We start from the raw sequence: 16,431 nt of genomic DNA, 5'->3' as shown, positions 1-16,431 counted from the left end.
CTGAGGTCTTATCTTTGTCAACTTTCATTGCTGAAATGACCTTTGTTTTGTTTTAAAGCCTGATCTCCTGTGAAGTTTTTCGGGACGTCCTAGTTCTGACAAGGTTTTTTTGTTTGTGTGCAAGTATAAGCTTTCTCTTCAGATGGAGAACCCAAGATACCTGCAGGCTTCTGGGTCTGGAAACATCACAGTTACCAGGCACACTGATAATGTCACATTACTTCCTAACCCTCTCCCTGGAAAGGCTCCACATTCTGTTGCCTTTGTCCGTCTTAGAACAACCGGCTTACAAAAGTGTTCACTGATATCGGTATCCCCTTCCCAAGGGATCCGTTGGAGCCTATCTCACTAAATATACTTAAGTGAGTTTTCTCTTCCACCAAGACCCGATAAGATCTTCCTCTGGTCTTTATCCACTTGGAATTAATCTAACCGGGGTATCTTAATAATTATTGGCAAACGTGTTCCTAAAAACTCCTAAGTCCAGCACTGATGAATCAGGATGTAGGCATGGAGCGCAATGTCCAGCAGCTCAGAGATTTTAAGTAGCTAATTCAGCCTTCTTCACTTCTTCACTCACTGCCTTTTGGGGCAAAATATTCAGTCTCGCTTCATTTAGGTCTCCTTATTGACATAACGTATATGAGAAGCAAAACAGTGTAATTTTCTCCACAACTCTACAGAAAACAGTTGTGGGGGAAATTACTGCTCACACGTGCAGCCATCTACACGCCATCTTGTTCTCTACACATTTAAGAAGAGTCATTGTCAGGGATTCTGGAGCTTGAGGTGGATCCATGCACTTCTCTGTTTCATCACTTCCAAGGCTGAAATCAAAATAGACCAAAGGAGAACTTTTTCTGGAAATAACTGTTATTTCTTCTGTTGTTTTTTTTTTTCCCCCTAAGACTTTATTTATTTGACAGAGAGAGACAAGTGAGAGAGTGAGCACAAGCAGGGGGAGTGGGGGAGGGAGAAGCAGGCTTCCTGCTGAGCAAGGAGCCTGATGCAGGACTTGATCTCAAGACTCTGGGATCATGACCTGAGCTGAAGGCAGACGCTTAACAAATGAGCTACCGAGGCTTCCCTCTTCAGTATTTTTTAAAGAGGAATTTATGTGAAATAATTTTTGATTCACATTTCTCCTATTTTTATAATTTCATTAGTGGATTTCAAATGTGCAAGTTCTTCTATATATTTTGTATAGTATGTCTTATTCCTTTGTGTTTTCTATAGTGTGTCCAAGAAAAAAAATTTAAATCGTTCTATTTTTAAGAATTGTAGGAAGACTACAATTAAAATATATAGTCTTACAATGCTTTTAATGCTCATGCTTTCTCCCCTTTCATTCAGTTTTATAAGCTTATGTACTTCAGAAGGTTGACCATAACCTAAAGCTTTAGGCTTAGGTGTGATGTCAAAAGTTAAATGTCTTTAGTAGTTAACTAAATTACTCTTGATAATTCAAGATGAGAGGTGAGGCCAAACTGTAATGGATAGAAGAATCTGGAAATAGGTGTTTCAGGGAAGCTTTAAGAAAAGGAGCATCTATTCCCTCAAACATCACACTGGATGAACAGACCAGAAACTGCTAATCTTATTTAGTATATTATTGATTAATGCTCTTAAGCTGAAATATTTTTCACTAAAAAGGCTCATTTACTTCTGTTATAATTATCAGAGATCATAGAGTATACTAAGAATGAAATCTTGTAGATGTTTTATCTGCTTTTAACCTCTAACCACCTGCACAAGAGAATGCCTTTTGATGGACAGAGCTGGTGTAATCAGCCCCCTTTCTTAAAAAGAAACTGGCAGTGGGAGAGGACATCGTTGTCAGGATTCCACTGGGAAGAACCCAGCTCGTCTGTGAGAACCAAAGATACTAACTGGTTTTCCTGACTGGAGTCTTGTAGAACAAGGGAAAAATCAATTCAAGAGTACAGACCTTCAGGGTAAATAAATGTTAAACTCTAGAAAGCAAGTAAATATACCCTTTTTTAAAAAAATTGAAGTACAGTGACACACAGGGCCTACAGAACAGTGATTTGACACGTCTATAGGTTACGCTATGCTCACCACCACTGTAGCTACCACTGGTCTCCACACAACACTATCCTGGTACCACTGACTGACTATTTCCTATGCTCTTTCATCCCTGTGACGTATTCATTCCATCACTGGAAGTCTGTGTCTCCCACTCCCTTCGGCCATTTTGCCCAACTCCCAACCTCCTCTCCTCTGGCAACCACCAGTTTGTTCTCTGTAAGTCGGTGTACCTTTAACCAAGAGTTCTTCCTCATTTTCAGGCGCCCGGTCCACATGTCTGTCAGCAGCATTTGGGTGCAAGTATGTGAAACAAAGGGCCGCAATCTTCCAGACGCGGCCAGTTTCAGACAGGTAGAATTGCTCCAGTTCTTGAGTTCATAGGTCAACAGTTTCATGGCCATTCTTTCATTCTGCTTGAAGGCCTTCTCCAGCACATCCAGGGCGAGCTGGCCGAACTCTCTGTGATGACACAGCGGTGAGCGGCAAAAAAAAAAAAAAATTGCAGGTCAGAGTCCCAGAAATACATAAAATGATTAGCTATGAGCCTCGGCAAAGAGCAATACAAAAGAATGAACAACAACATACGCCTCAGACTACAGAAGCCATTTCAAAGTGGTGACTGCTCAGGAAATGGACGTTCTCCCTTTGCGGGAGGGTTTACACTGCAGCATATGGAATTTGGTTTACACCAGGAGTGGCTGAGCTATCTTCCCATGGGGAGAAGCCTCTCCACATCACAGAACAGTCTACATATAGCTTGGTTTGGGGCTCTCTGACAAGACCAAGTAGAGAATTTTTTGAAAGAAAATACTGTTCAATACTGAATAAGGAATTAAGGGAAGTCGTGGGGCCACCTTTTTTTTTTTTTAACTTTCTAGAAAATACATAGATGACTTAAGTAACAAGCTAGACATGGAGATATTTCTTGGGAGGTTGTTATTCTCTAAAAAGCAGACAGACACTTATTCTCTAGAACTTTTAAATTCACAATTATACATGAGTTTCTATGAACTCTAGCTCCCCTTCTCTATTACAACATTTGAGTTTTCAAAAAATTTTCCAACTTTTCTATCTGTGGCCATCAAGGTGCGGTTCTTTGGTACATAACATATTTATTCATTTTCCTGCCTGAGAGGTACTAAAAGTAAAAAAGTTTTCATCTAGCATAGCACCAAAGGGTCTGAGAGTTGGAAGGGACTTTCAAAATCATTAAGTGAACCTTCTGTGTGAGGAAACTAGAGTCCCAAAATCTGGCCAGCTGAGTTGCCCAATTAGTAAATAGCTATAGGAGGACCGAAGCCAGGTCTCCTGCCTGGAGGGCTACCTCTCTTCCCTTTATTCCACAAAGCTCCTCGAAATGTCTAAAGACCCCTATTTGTAGGACAGCCCAGGAAATGCTGGCAGCGCGTCCACACATCTTACAAGTTTTAAGGCAAGGGAGATAAAAGCGTCTAACCATTCTAAGAACTGTCGAAGTTTAGTATGAAGTGAAGAGAGAACTCCTACTTTGAGTAATTTTTCAGCTCTTCTGAGGCATCATCCATCATGTTGCTCTCCTTAGCTTCATGGGCCATGGCTCGGTAGAGTTTATAGGCAATCACTGCCTTGACCGTGGCCTCCTCTCCATGCTGCCAGAAGAACATGGCCATCTTCTGTCTTTTCATTAGCACAGCCCAAACCAGCAGGTCATTGTAAGGGTAAATAAAGCCAGTAGACTCGGGGTCATCTGATATGTTTTGTTCTTCTTTTGACTTCCTCCTTGATTTATGAAGGACTACAGACTTTTCCTGTTGGAAAATAGGAACGGGTTCTCAAAGAGTCAGATGCATGGCATTTGACCTAATGAAACATATATGGTATCCTAAGAATATTTTTTAAATCTCAGAAAAGAGATGGAAATAACAATACAACTTTATAAACCAGAAACCAAAATTTTGGCCTTTTAGGTGATCTATTTCTTGTTGTGGCTGATAGATCCAGGGTCCACAAGCTGAGATACCCTGTGTTCATTCAGCATAACTTACAACACTACACCTTTGGGATAGATCTAATAACTACATGAGAATTTTCAATGTCTGAAAGAAATGGGTTGAAATAACATATTGGATAGATGAGAAGTATTAAAAAAAAAGTTTTAACCTTTTATAAATAAATAATCTTTCCCTTAGAAATATGTCACTAGCATTACCAAAATGCATCCAGACTGATTGGCTTTAAGTTTCCTTTCCTTTATTCCAATTATAATCCTCTAGGAATAGTGATATGTAATAATACAATACTCTTCTTCTCCACCATGTAAACTAACCCTTTACAGCTCATCTCAACTATGAGCTGTACATTCTTCTATGTCACTATGTATGTATTTCTATTTCAATATTCATTATATGGCAATATGGTTATTACTTTGGGGAGGGGGGGGTCATTTCTTCATCATCATTATACCTTCTCCCCCCACCAGCATCCCAAATTCAACCAAGCACCCAACATAATGCCTGGTAAGTAATAGGATTCGATAATCCTTTTAATAAAAGGGGATAAGAGAGAAAATTATACATTTCCTCTATTTCTATAAATAAAAGAAAATTTTCATTCATTGCTGGTGATCAAGGATAATTTTATAAAATACCCTTTCATCCTAGGAACTATGGAAAGCAAACCACTTTCAGCCAACATGGGTCTCATTTATATAGAAACTCCTGAGCAAACACATTCATCCCCAGAGGAAAATGGGACTGAGGTAATATGGGGAGAAGTGGATTAATGACATTGTTCACATTGCTCCCTTGTTGTTACGCTGCTGACCTGCACACATCTGTTTAGGGTACTTCTAACTGACCTGTTTGTAGCTCTTTTCTCCAACTTTAAATTGAAGAAATGGTCTAGCCTGCAAGAACAATTTTATTTTCACATCTAAAAAGAAGTAAGTGGTACCTTGAATTTGTAAGGCTGGGCAGTTCTAATGAACTGGGAATGCAGTGTGCTTTCTGCAGATTCTTTTCTATTTCCTGAGGGGCGTCTTCGGTGAAGAGGGGGCTGGGAAAGGCTTTGAGCAAAACTGGTCACTCGCTGGCAGGTGTTGTTTTATTTTTAAAATAAAACAAAAAGGGAAAAAAGATTATCATGGTAACAATGAACATTTCATCTCCAGACAGTAATGAAAACAAAATATTGTGTCCTACCAAGTGTCCCAAGGTTCTGTCTCTAGCCCATGATTAGTATTTAATTACTCACCCAACAAAAGCCTCTCATGATCTCCTCCTTATTGAGCACACTGTTATTTCCTAACATCCTAGAGAACATACTCTTTTGTTCCCTATTATATATCTGCATTCCTTCTCTATGTGGAAATTCCATTAAAAATCAATGGATTTTCTATACCTGGAACAAGTTCAGAACAGGCAATAAAGATTCACAGTTCTGATAAGAAAAAGTTCCCATTCACAAACAACTCCAAGGTTAAGTTAGAAAGTTATGGAACTTCTCCAGATGTTATGCACCACCACTGGAATTCCAGGGATTAGGCCCAATAACAACGCAATTTATTGCTTATCAGCATGAAGCTTTCATCAATGAGAAAATAAAAGAAGCATTCTTAAAGGGGCTGATATAAAACAGATGATACCATAGGCTTTGAGATACTTCATTTACTTATTTTTCGAAATAAGAAGGCATCCAACAGACTACCGCTTTATTTCAACTTCCAACACCAAGAACAAAACTATTAGTCCAAAACAAACAAATGCCACAATCATTTGCCACCTCCTACTAATACTTAATATGTTGTCCCAAAGCAGTGGCTTATTTTTTCTATCCTTAGGAAAAGGACCAGGCTGATGACGAAATATTAATCCACATCATGAGCATTTTTTCCTTGTGTGTCCACACAGTCAACATAATAAGTCTGTCCCAAGAAATTAAGACCATCAGAGGACCCAGAAATCTCCTACAAACCAGGGAACTGAAACACCAAAAGGGTTTCCCATATTCATCCCACAGAGTTATTATGGCCATACAGAACAACTCTTTACATAGCCTTTGAAAATATGAGTTCTCCAAGAGAGGCCATCTTTTCCAGTAAGAGGTAGTTTTCTGTGTTATTTTTAAAACTTACAACAACAAGCTTCACATATCCATTTTCAATGTGTCCTTTCTTGGTAAAGAGATGGAGAAATGTGCCGTGCAGGTAGAACATTCCACCGCTATGCAAATCAGCAGGGAGTTGGTGGCCACGCAGTCCATACTCTGGGTTGTCATCCACAAGGGGGTATGAGGAGGTAGCTTACAGGGGACAGTGGCTGAGGCTAACGTGCTCTTTTCCACAAAGTGATGGAAATGAAGATTTGCTGTAACAAAAGCTCGTTCTTCCTCCTCCTTCCACAGCCCCTCCAGGAGGCCTGGGTGTAAGCAGAAGATCCCAAGAGTCTGTCCCAGCCAATCATGGTGGATCCAGCCAAGTTACTCAGGTTGCATTTTGCAATTCAACAATGTCACTGAAGTCCATTTTTGGAGGGGGTTTTAGACTGGTCCATAAAAACTGGTGCCATAGCACACAAATCTAAGGTTGACAATGTGGCTAGCTATGGCCAGTTCTGGCCATACCACATAATCGTCACTGAAGAATCATTTACGGAAAGGTCAACGCCCTCCATGATGGATTCTTTTCCACTTTTTTCTTTCACCATAATTACCCAACCTGAACCAGATATTCTGAGGGCCTCTTTGATTTGAACTGCACGGCCTTGTGGAAGGGTTGATCAGCTGGAGAACCTGAGCTAGCGTGGCTTTTGCAAAAGCTCATTGTTTTCTGAGAGATTCTTTCTTCCCACACCCAGCTTCTTTACCCTCAACTGACAGTAAGTTCATAGATTCAGCAGTCTTCTCTGCTGAAGCAACTTTCCAGTTAGCTCTTTTAGGTGAAAACGCGTTGAAGAGATTGTGATCCAATTAAAATGGTCATTGGCTAGATGATGAAAGCGCCTAGTCATGCATCCAGTATGCAGCAGGGTCCCAGCGTCCAAGGGGGAAAAGATCTTCGGCAAAATTTCTGAAGGCACACCATCCAGAGACACAGAAAAGTTAGCAGAGTACTTCTCACAGCACTCTCCCTGCCTCACGCACTGCCTCATGGTAGGGCGGCCTGTGGCACATCTGAGGCCTGGTCCCTTTCTGAAACCCAGCAGCTGAGGGCCTCCCTGGGGATCCCCCGGGCTGCGTAACCCCATGGGCTCAGCGGCAAATGCGGCGCCTGGAAGCCACCTCAGTGCTGCCCAAGCTCCTGTATTTACGCATTTATTTTCATTCGCATTTTATGGATATAGATTACACAAAGAAGTGATGGGTCCTGGCTTCTAAAATGTCATACTCATATTATTATTATGATTGTTGTAGTATGGATTTAATAGCATCATCAGGAGTGACCACAATGGCTATTATTAACAGTTATGTTGTACCCTCTATGTACCAGGAATGTAGGTTTTCCAGGTATAATTTTATTTAATCCTTCTGATAAATTTGAGATACTATTATTCCCATTTTATAGATAAGGAATGTGATACACAGAGAGGTTAAGCTTCTACTCAAGACTACATAACTACTAACGAGCAAAACTAATACTCCACCCCAAATCTCTCTGACTCCAAACCATGTATTTGTAACTGCTATGATCTAACTTACTATGAGACTTCACTAATAAACTCTACTCCTTCACTAGAAAACAGAGAAATGGGTAGTAATTTCACACCATTTCAGAAGGAAAAAAAAAAGCACGAGGGGTACTTGCCTAGCAAACTCCCCACTGGGCTACACCAAGGGCACAGTCTGTCCTCACACCTGTCACAGGTAACCTCACAGCAAGATATATTGGTTTTAGTGAAGGAGCTGATACCTCACGTGCATCTCTATGCCTCTGAAATCTTTTTTTTTTTTAAGATTTTATTTATTTGACAGGCAGAGATCACAAAGTAGGCAGAGAGGCAGGCAGAGAGAGAGGGAGGAAGCAGGCTCCCCGCTGAGCAGATAGCCCGATGCAGGGCTTGATCCCAGAACCCTGGGATCATGACATGAGCCGAAGGCAGAGGCTTTAACCCACTGAGCCACCCAGGTGCCTCAATGCCTCTGAAATCTTAATGAACATCATTTTCTCTGTGAAATTTGAGTTTCTTTTGTTTGGTTCTTTTATTTCTTAAAGACAAATTAGGTTTTCACATCACCTGATTCTTTATAAAGGTCAAGAGTGGCTTGATATTCTGGACTCTTCTGTGATCCGAAACCACCTTTCCAGTCTTAGCCTTCACAACCTTCTAGCACATTGCTGGCAACAAAGCCCCCCCCACCCCCCATCACTGCAAAAACATATCCTGATGTCCAGAGCACTGTGCCTTTCACTGCCGCTGCTCTTCTCTCAACCCCAAACGCCCAAACTCCGCTTTCTAACACTTCCATTATCCTTCAAGAAAAAAGGCTCTCTTTGGAAACAAGCAATGTTTTCTCGGCTAATCAACCAGGGAGCAACTCTGACTTTACATTCCTAGACTTTCAAAATCTTGATGGAAAATAAAATATGTACGATGTGTATTTTTACATAGTACTTTCTGCAAGCATTTTCCAGCATAACCTCTACACACCTGTCCCAAGTTTGTCGTCTCCAGGTTATGGACTAGTATGAGTTATAGATGGACAAAAAAGCCTATAGATTAGGCTTTTGTCTTCTACATTTTCAAAAGGAAAGAAGAGAACTGGTCCTCTCTCCCTCAAATCTTTCTCAAGACATTACTTCTATGTCAATATAGCACACGCTGTATCCTGTTCTGTGTGATGGCTAGTTATACATAAATCTTTATAATGAATAAGATTCATAATGAATAAGATTTTGTTTATAAATGTAATGAATAAGATTTTATAATGAATAAGATTTGTTTTTATTTATTCATTTATTCATTTATTTTATTTATTCATTTTATAATGAATAAGATTTATTCATAAATCTGTCTCCTCTCAGAGTTTCTGAACTCCTGGTCTTCATGCTCATCCTAAGCCAGCGCTGTAATTTACATGTGGCAGAGACTCAGTGAATGTCGAAAAATATCTATATCCATTTTAGAAGCTATTCCCATCTGAACTTCCTAAGCCATTTTTCTAAAAGTCTAACTCCTAGTTATCCCATAAATTATGAGGGTACTTATCAATTGTGGTACCTTGTGTTTTCTGTAGAGGTTGTTGTAGAGGGCTCTGAAACTTTTTCTAGTGTAGCTGCTGCGATATGCTCCACCGATGAGGTACTCGATTACCAATCCAATGTCAATCAGTGTTATTCTGTAGCCTGAGAGAAGGGCATGCTGAAACAAAACCAGGTAACGCGTTGTAACTTTCCCGTTCTGTGTCTCCTTTGCCATCTGTTAGAACATAACCCAATCACCTGCAAAGAGGTAGACTCACACTTTTCAAGCATCTTTACAAACTGTTCGATTCATATGACCAACCAGTGATACAGTCTGCTTGTTCAGATGGAAAAACAAACCTAGTCTTAATGTGTTTTTAATTTCACAGATATCAAGTGTGTGCTTATATCTGCTCATTCAACTCTCTTTTTTCTCTTTCTCTCATGCATACATATACTTTATACTAAAACACACTTAAATATAGTATAAAAGATTGTTTTTAACTGGAAATTATATAACTATTACAACAGAAGTAAAATCATTGGAGGATTTGCCAAAATGTGCCATTTTGATATATTGATTATTTTAAATAAAAGTTACTTGAGAGACAGCCCATACAAGAAGGACACTCAGATCCTCCTCTGTTCCCCAAAAGCAGGAAATAACTCCCCCAAGTGGAAGGTACCATCCCCTGTCCCGGGAGGTAAAGAGACATCCTTACCACCAGAGATGGGAAATTTAGAGCAGAGAAGGCTGTATAAGTGACCCTTGTTACTTTTTACTAATTTACTACCCCAGTCGAAATTCTGTTTAGAATTCCTTACTAATTGAAGCTCCAATGTTAAGTTTTCTTTGTCTTGTCAATTCTTCACAGATTTATTGTCTCTTTGTCTGAAAAGTATAAAAATTCCCCACCTTGGTCATTTCTTGAGGTCTCAATTTCATCACTGGGCCTCTATGTGCACACAATAAAACTCTGTGATTTTTTTTTCTCCTGTTCATCTATCTCATATAAAATTTAATTCTTAGGTTAGCTGGAAGAACCACAGACTGAGGAAAATTTCTTCCTCCCCTTCAATATACTGAATGTAAGTGATTCAAAATTAACATTGGCTTAGAACTTCCATCTCTCTATTGAAATGGCTATAGCACTTTGTACTGTGTTGATTACATCATACGCAAAATGAGAATATGGAAGGAAGTAGAATAGAAATAAGAAACATGGAATGGCAGAACAAAATAGGATCAAAATATGAGGCTGTGCCAAAACAAATGTTATGGTTGGTTAGAGGACTGAGTAGCAGATTTCCAAGTACATGAGTCTTAGTCTAAATAAAGGTAACTGACCTGCCTTACTACCTCTTCATAATCATTACTTCTCAACTACCATTCACAGTACATTCTTTCAGTAAAGTATAATTGACATATAATATCCTATTAGTTTCAGGTGTGTATCATAGTGATTTAATATTTTTATAAAAAAAACAATATTTTTATACATTATGGTAAGTCTAGTTACTATCTGTTGCCATACAAAGTTATTACAATACTATTGACCATATTCCTTATGCTATCCATTACATCCCCATGACTTCTTTATTGTCTAACTGGGAGTTTATACTTCTTAATCTAACCCTTCACCTATTAAGGTTATTACATTGATTCATACATGAATAAATGCAAATACATGCATAATTTACTTTTTTGGAGGAACACCAAAACTAATGCTCTTAGTTGCTACTAGTTAAAAGCATATTTAACCTATTCTATTCCTTTTTCTTCAGTTTCCTGTTAAGGAATCAAAGTTCAAGGAAATAATCTAAGGAAAATCATCTTGATTGGCATAAATTATGCAAACTAAATTTACATCAGCATGGATACTTTTGCTTACTTCTAATTTGCCAACTAAATGTCTTCCTCTGTGGGCCTTTTACTCTGGCTCTCCCACCAAGTCAACACAGCCAGAGTGCCCACACTCTCTCCATCAAGATACCACACTTCCAAGAAATGAGCAAGTACTTTTAAAGTGTCCTATGGATGGAGTTTAATCATGGGGACAAAAAACATCTCTTCTAGTTTTCTGCAGATGTGAATAGAAGTTCTTAGTGATTTAAAAGAGAAGCAATTAAAGCATAAGAGACTGTTAAAGGTTTAGTAACTAATAGAAAATGATTTGATTTTAAGTCTGATTTAACTCAAAGTTCAGTGAAAGCACCATGAGCAAAATATGAGCAAGGATACCAAGTAGTAGGACTCATCCTGGCTCCCTAAAACAATGCTCAGACTCACAAAAGGAGGTAGGGCCCCAAGCCATCAGTCATAGTCAAAACAGTAACAAAAAATAATGAAAATCACATATCAGTCCTCTAATTAACATGACAGGACAAGGAAATGTCTTTATTTTCAGCAAGTATTATTATCTTTGGAAATACTGTTGTATCATGTTGAGGTAAAGTTCTGATTGAAAGTTTTATATGTCCCTGATTCATATTTTATAAGAGAAAATAATTATTAGCTAATGCCACTTACATGGTAGATCAGATCTTTAAAAATATAAAATAAATTACAAGTAAAAACCTTAAGAGTATGGTTTGGTGATGAAATTGCTCAGACTCCTAGGCAAAGAGGGTAGGTAACTCACTAGAAAATCCAAATCGACATTTTACAAAGCAAAATCTGGCAACACCTCAATCACAGAGCTAAAACAATACACAAAGAAATTTGCACACATTCATAATTAGGTTACCTGTTTTACATCTCGGACAAGGTGATGCAAGAGCATATTAGTGGGTCCTTGTTTCTATAATAGGGAAAGAAAAATTTATTCCTTTTAATTACCATATGCTAGGGGGAAAATATTTTATTTCAGAATGTATAAATAACCCAGAATACTGAAAATGTTCTTCAACATCTTTAGTAATAAGGTTTACCTCAATTAATTACAAGTTATTTCTAGAAGATATAATTAGATAAAAATATTTTTCAAAATAAGATGTATAATATGTGTGTGTGTGTGTATGTGTGTGTGTATACACATGTAGGTAGTAAAAATTTAATTAATTTTTTTCAAGAGACAAAAATAAATTTTAAGTAATTTATAACTATCCTTTATCATATATAAACTATACCATTACAAACCCCATCCATCACACAATTACATTCCATCAACAATTACTTACTGAATACTCTGTGTTCAATTCAGCTTTTGAGGGAGTCAATGAAGAATATAAGTACTTTGTTCAAAGTTTTTACAGTCTAATTGAAGAGAGGGGGACTTACATGAAAAAATAATTATGAAGATACGTGCTTGGAAAGAGTTGCAAAAAAATTTGTATCATAGGAATAGATCACTGTAAACTGGAGTGTTCAAAAAGAGCCTGAAGAGGGCTTTAAAGAAAGGATAAGATTCAAAGAACAAGGAAGGGCATTGCAAGAAAGGCACTTGGCTTGAGCAATTAGTGCTTTTACAATGAGTAAGCTGGTCTGGTTTTAATAAAGGGTCTGCACAGGAAAGTTGCAGGAATAGAATTTTAACATTGGCTGTAGGTTGAGATGCTTCCAACAATTCAATAAAAGCAATTTGTTCTTATTTACATCACTGGCTTTAATTATGGTCTTCCTGTTGTGTTTTCTTAACTTAGTTTGTTTCTACTCTGTATAATTAATTAAAATAAGAAATGCAGAAATGTCCACAGGATAAAATGGATTTGGTAAGAATGTTTGTCTTCTGGTTGAGAAATCTGTCTCTAAACAATCTTTGTATGTCAATATTCAAGGAGACTTGAACATTCAATATTTAGCTTAAGCTAAATATTAAGCTAATTAATAAATGAATCTTAAGGGAGGCAACTGATGGAATGTTCCAATACTCACTGTGTTGTAGAGCTCCTCCAGTCGGGGGATGGTAAGAAAGCGATGGAGGTTCACTCCATATTCTATTAAGAGCTTCACAAAATCCACTCGATCCATCACTAAGGCATCTAACATTGCTTGTTCCAGTGCACCAGCCTTCAGAAGGTAGAAATAAATAAGAGAGATAATTAAGAAAGAAACAATCATAAAATACATTCTTACTAAGAAATGTGCAGGACCTGATGGAAGAAATAACAAAAAGTGAACTTGAAGGCATAAAAGATACTTGCAGAAGTAAATCCGTTCTTGTACCAGAGACAGACAGTTGTAAAGATCTCACTGCTTCCCACATTCATGTATAGGTTTAATGCAATTCTAAAAACAAATTCAAGGTTTCTTTTATTGTTGTTCTTTTAACTTGGCAAGTTTATATTTAGACTATACCCAGTTTCTAAACATATAAGGGAAATTGAACACACTCATTTACTTCTACTCTGACCTAAAATTTCAGTAAAATAATTGTAAAAGGATTTTTTAAAAGAAATGAATCCACAAAAACAAGGGGGTCCAGAGTGTCATATTTTGGAAGTTGGAAAGCAGATGGTCAAGTGGTAATTGACTTAACTGTCCCCCAGAAAACTAGGAGATAAAAGTCCCCAGAACTGAAACTAGAAAAAGCTGAGAACCAAACAAATCTATGCCACAGAATTCTGGCAGCTCCAGGATGAAATAAATGTATACATACTGAATCTCTAATGTTGAGACCTTCCCATTCATCTTCCCCCATTTGACTTCCATTAACACTAGCAGCAAGGCTGTACCTTATCCAGGTAGGGGATTAGAGGATTCTCTTCAGTAAAGGGACTAAGAGAAAAGGCAGGACTATGCTGTCATCTCTGGTCACCCACCCCCCCCCCCCCAACAAATGGAGGCCACATCACTCCTCTGTGAAGCTCAAACCTACAGTAAAGTCTCACCTACAGGCTCCAAATTTCTAAAGAGCTTTCTCTCCTCCACTCTTAAATAAAAAGTCCAGAATAAACACCCCACAAAACATCGATCAGTAAGACTCAGACAATGCAAGAAGAAGAAAACTTCAAAAGAACTGTCATTAATATCCTCAGTGAAATAAGATATTACATTCAGGATACTTTAAAAAAAATTTGCTCATAGTAATTAATAATATGCTACTAGAAACCAAAAGCTCCATATAAGGCATGAAAATTAAAGTTGAAGAAATCAACAAAAGAAAAATATGGAAGATAAAAGGAAAAAGATAAGATTAGAGGAGGAGTCCTTATGTCCAACACTTAAATGCTATGAATTCCAGAAAGAGAACAGAGAAAACAGGAAGGAAATTTTCCAGCATGGAAACCCATAATTGCCAAGCTGAATTCCATGCCAAGCATGGAAACCCATAAATGCATGTGCACAGCATAATGGGTATAAAGACTCACAAAAGCACACAGCATTGTGAAATCTCAAATCACTGGAAAGATACTTGTTTGAACTTCCAGAGAGGGGGGGAAAAATGGTCCGAACAAACAAATAATCAGAAATGTTGAATGCTAGCAGCTAAGCATTCAAAATTCTTCCGGAAAATTAGTTCTGATCTTTAACTGAAATATATCCAAACATGTAAGTTCTCAAAATGTTTATCTTCCATGTTTCCTTTCTCAGAGAGCTACTAAAGGATGCATCCCTTTAAAATAAAGGAGTAAACCAGGGAAGAAGATGGCACGGGATAAAGAAAACGGGGTCTCTAACACAGGAGAGAGGCAAAGGGAATCTCCAGTATGATGACAGTAGATCTCAGGATGACAGCCCAAGATCAGGAACAGCAGGCAACCAGTCCAGATTGTGGCAGTGAGGACAGGACCACAGACACAAATGTTGAGAGGACTCTAAAATGAATGAATCAGAAAACAGCAATATGACTTGCTATTTAAAGCTATGGAGATTTATAAATGTCAATACAATCCAAAAAATGTCAAAAATACTTTACTCTTGTCATTAGCAGGGCAGGGAACTACTGTTATTTTAGTAGTCTTTTAGTACCATTAGATAGTTTAACTAATATGCATGTATGATACCTGGGGTACCGTCACAATTGCAATTTTAAAAAATGGAATGTTAATAGTAATTATCATTACCACTATAAGTAACTTTGTTCTTTCTGCTCTTATCAGTTTTCACTTATTTCTGTTGTGAGTACATATCACATTTTAATGCAAAAATAAGAGCTTAAAGTTTTAAATAACAATATAAAAATCCAGCCATATAAAAAAAATAAATAAAATATCCTTCCATTCTGTCCTCCTCCCAACTTTATTTGCCAGTTTCAATTAGGCTACAGAGCCTGAGGGGAAAAAAATGACTTTAGGGAGGCAAAGTTGATGAGAGAAATGTCTCAGGTATCTGTGGACACCCAGCTACACAGAAGCTACCTCCACACACCTCCCAAACCAATCTATCTCTCCTCCAAATTTTTTCTTTTGAGTCACCTGCCCCCAACAAGCCAACACAAAATATTTTTCCCAAATAACTTCATCTTCACTCTACCTTCCAATGTTGTCCATAAATCAGGATGTGTTTCTTGGCTATGTCCATTCTGTCCCAAGTCATTGCCAGATTTAATTGTTCTGATGCTGTTAAATTGGTGCCTAGTTTAAAAGAAGGGATCACATATTTAATTTAAAATATCAACATGAAAAAAAAAAGTTCCATGGAACATGAAAAGAGGAAATGTGGAAGAGATGTAACCCTCTTCAGACACTCACCCTTGAGCAGAGCTGTTAGGATTGCTAAATCAAGGTCTTGTGACTCCTCGGAATCAGCATCAAATATGGTAATCTGTAACAGTTGAAAAATACAAAGCCATACATTTGGGGAACTAGTAAAGAAATGTTTTCAAAAAGTTCCCACAAAACGTGCTCTATAGCTAATGAGTTGAGAAACTTGAGGCTTAATCTTCTTGATTACTCTCTCTTTCTACTTTACAGAAAACTTTTTAAATAGGGTAATGGAGAATTGTGAACACTCAGTGGGGGGAAAAAAACCCTCAAAAAATCCATGGAATTTCTTACATGGAATACAGGAAACACATGGTAACACATTACTACACTGAATTTACCAAGTACAGGCTAGAATGAAAAGAAACTCAGTGTCGATTCCTAATGATAATGAAAAAAAAAAATCATTCCTTTTGAAGAGATACCATAGGACATCCTTCTGCTCACCTTACCTTAGAGACTAAGATTTTTGCTTGTTAATGAGAGATGAGTCCTCAAAGATTCATCATAATACAAGTGAGGCAATTACAATGTGCCCAATGAACAAGTAGAAAGAGCAGGATAGACGATCTTCACAATGT

At 37.9% G+C, this 16,431-nt stretch overlaps 1 protein-coding gene across 10 annotated transcripts in view; it reads right to left on the bottom strand.

The window, feature by feature from the left end:
• Positions 1 to 16,431, bottom strand: part of TRPM6 (transient receptor potential cation channel subfamily M member 6) — a 165,920-nt gene that overhangs the window by 70,511 nt on the left and 78,978 nt on the right. For 8 of the 10 annotated variants that reach the window (XR_006820706.1, XR_006820707.1, XM_046022199.1 and 5 more), the window contains 8 exons: positions 15,839 to 15,911; positions 15,621 to 15,721; positions 13,080 to 13,214; positions 11,953 to 12,006; positions 9,243 to 9,383; positions 4,981 to 5,115; positions 3,556 to 3,836; positions 2,280 to 2,508 (listed from right to left, as the gene is read on the bottom strand). Coding sequence is in view for 8 of the 10 variants with exons in the window: in XM_046022199.1 (XP_045878155.1) it covers positions 2,280 to 2,508; positions 3,556 to 3,836; positions 4,981 to 5,115; positions 9,243 to 9,383; positions 11,953 to 12,006; positions 13,080 to 13,214; positions 15,621 to 15,721; positions 15,839 to 15,911 (1,149 nt within the window). In the remaining 2 variants the exon portion in view is untranslated. Of the gene's footprint in view, positions 1 to 2,279; positions 2,509 to 3,555; positions 3,837 to 4,980; positions 5,116 to 5,717; positions 7,094 to 9,242; positions 9,384 to 11,952; positions 12,007 to 13,079; positions 13,215 to 15,620; positions 15,722 to 15,838; positions 15,912 to 16,431 lie in introns of those variants that run through there. The other 2 variants (XM_046022208.1, XM_046022202.1) reach the window with 2 other exon arrangements.

The sequence above is a fragment of the Meles meles genome, chromosome 11, assembly GCF_922984935.1.
Source record: "Meles meles chromosome 11, mMelMel3.1 paternal haplotype, whole genome shotgun sequence".
Lineage (NCBI taxonomy): Eukaryota > Metazoa > Chordata > Mammalia > Carnivora > Mustelidae > Meles > Meles meles.
Note: the sequence above shows the minus strand (reverse complement) of the source record. Positions and strands in the feature narration are given on the sequence as shown.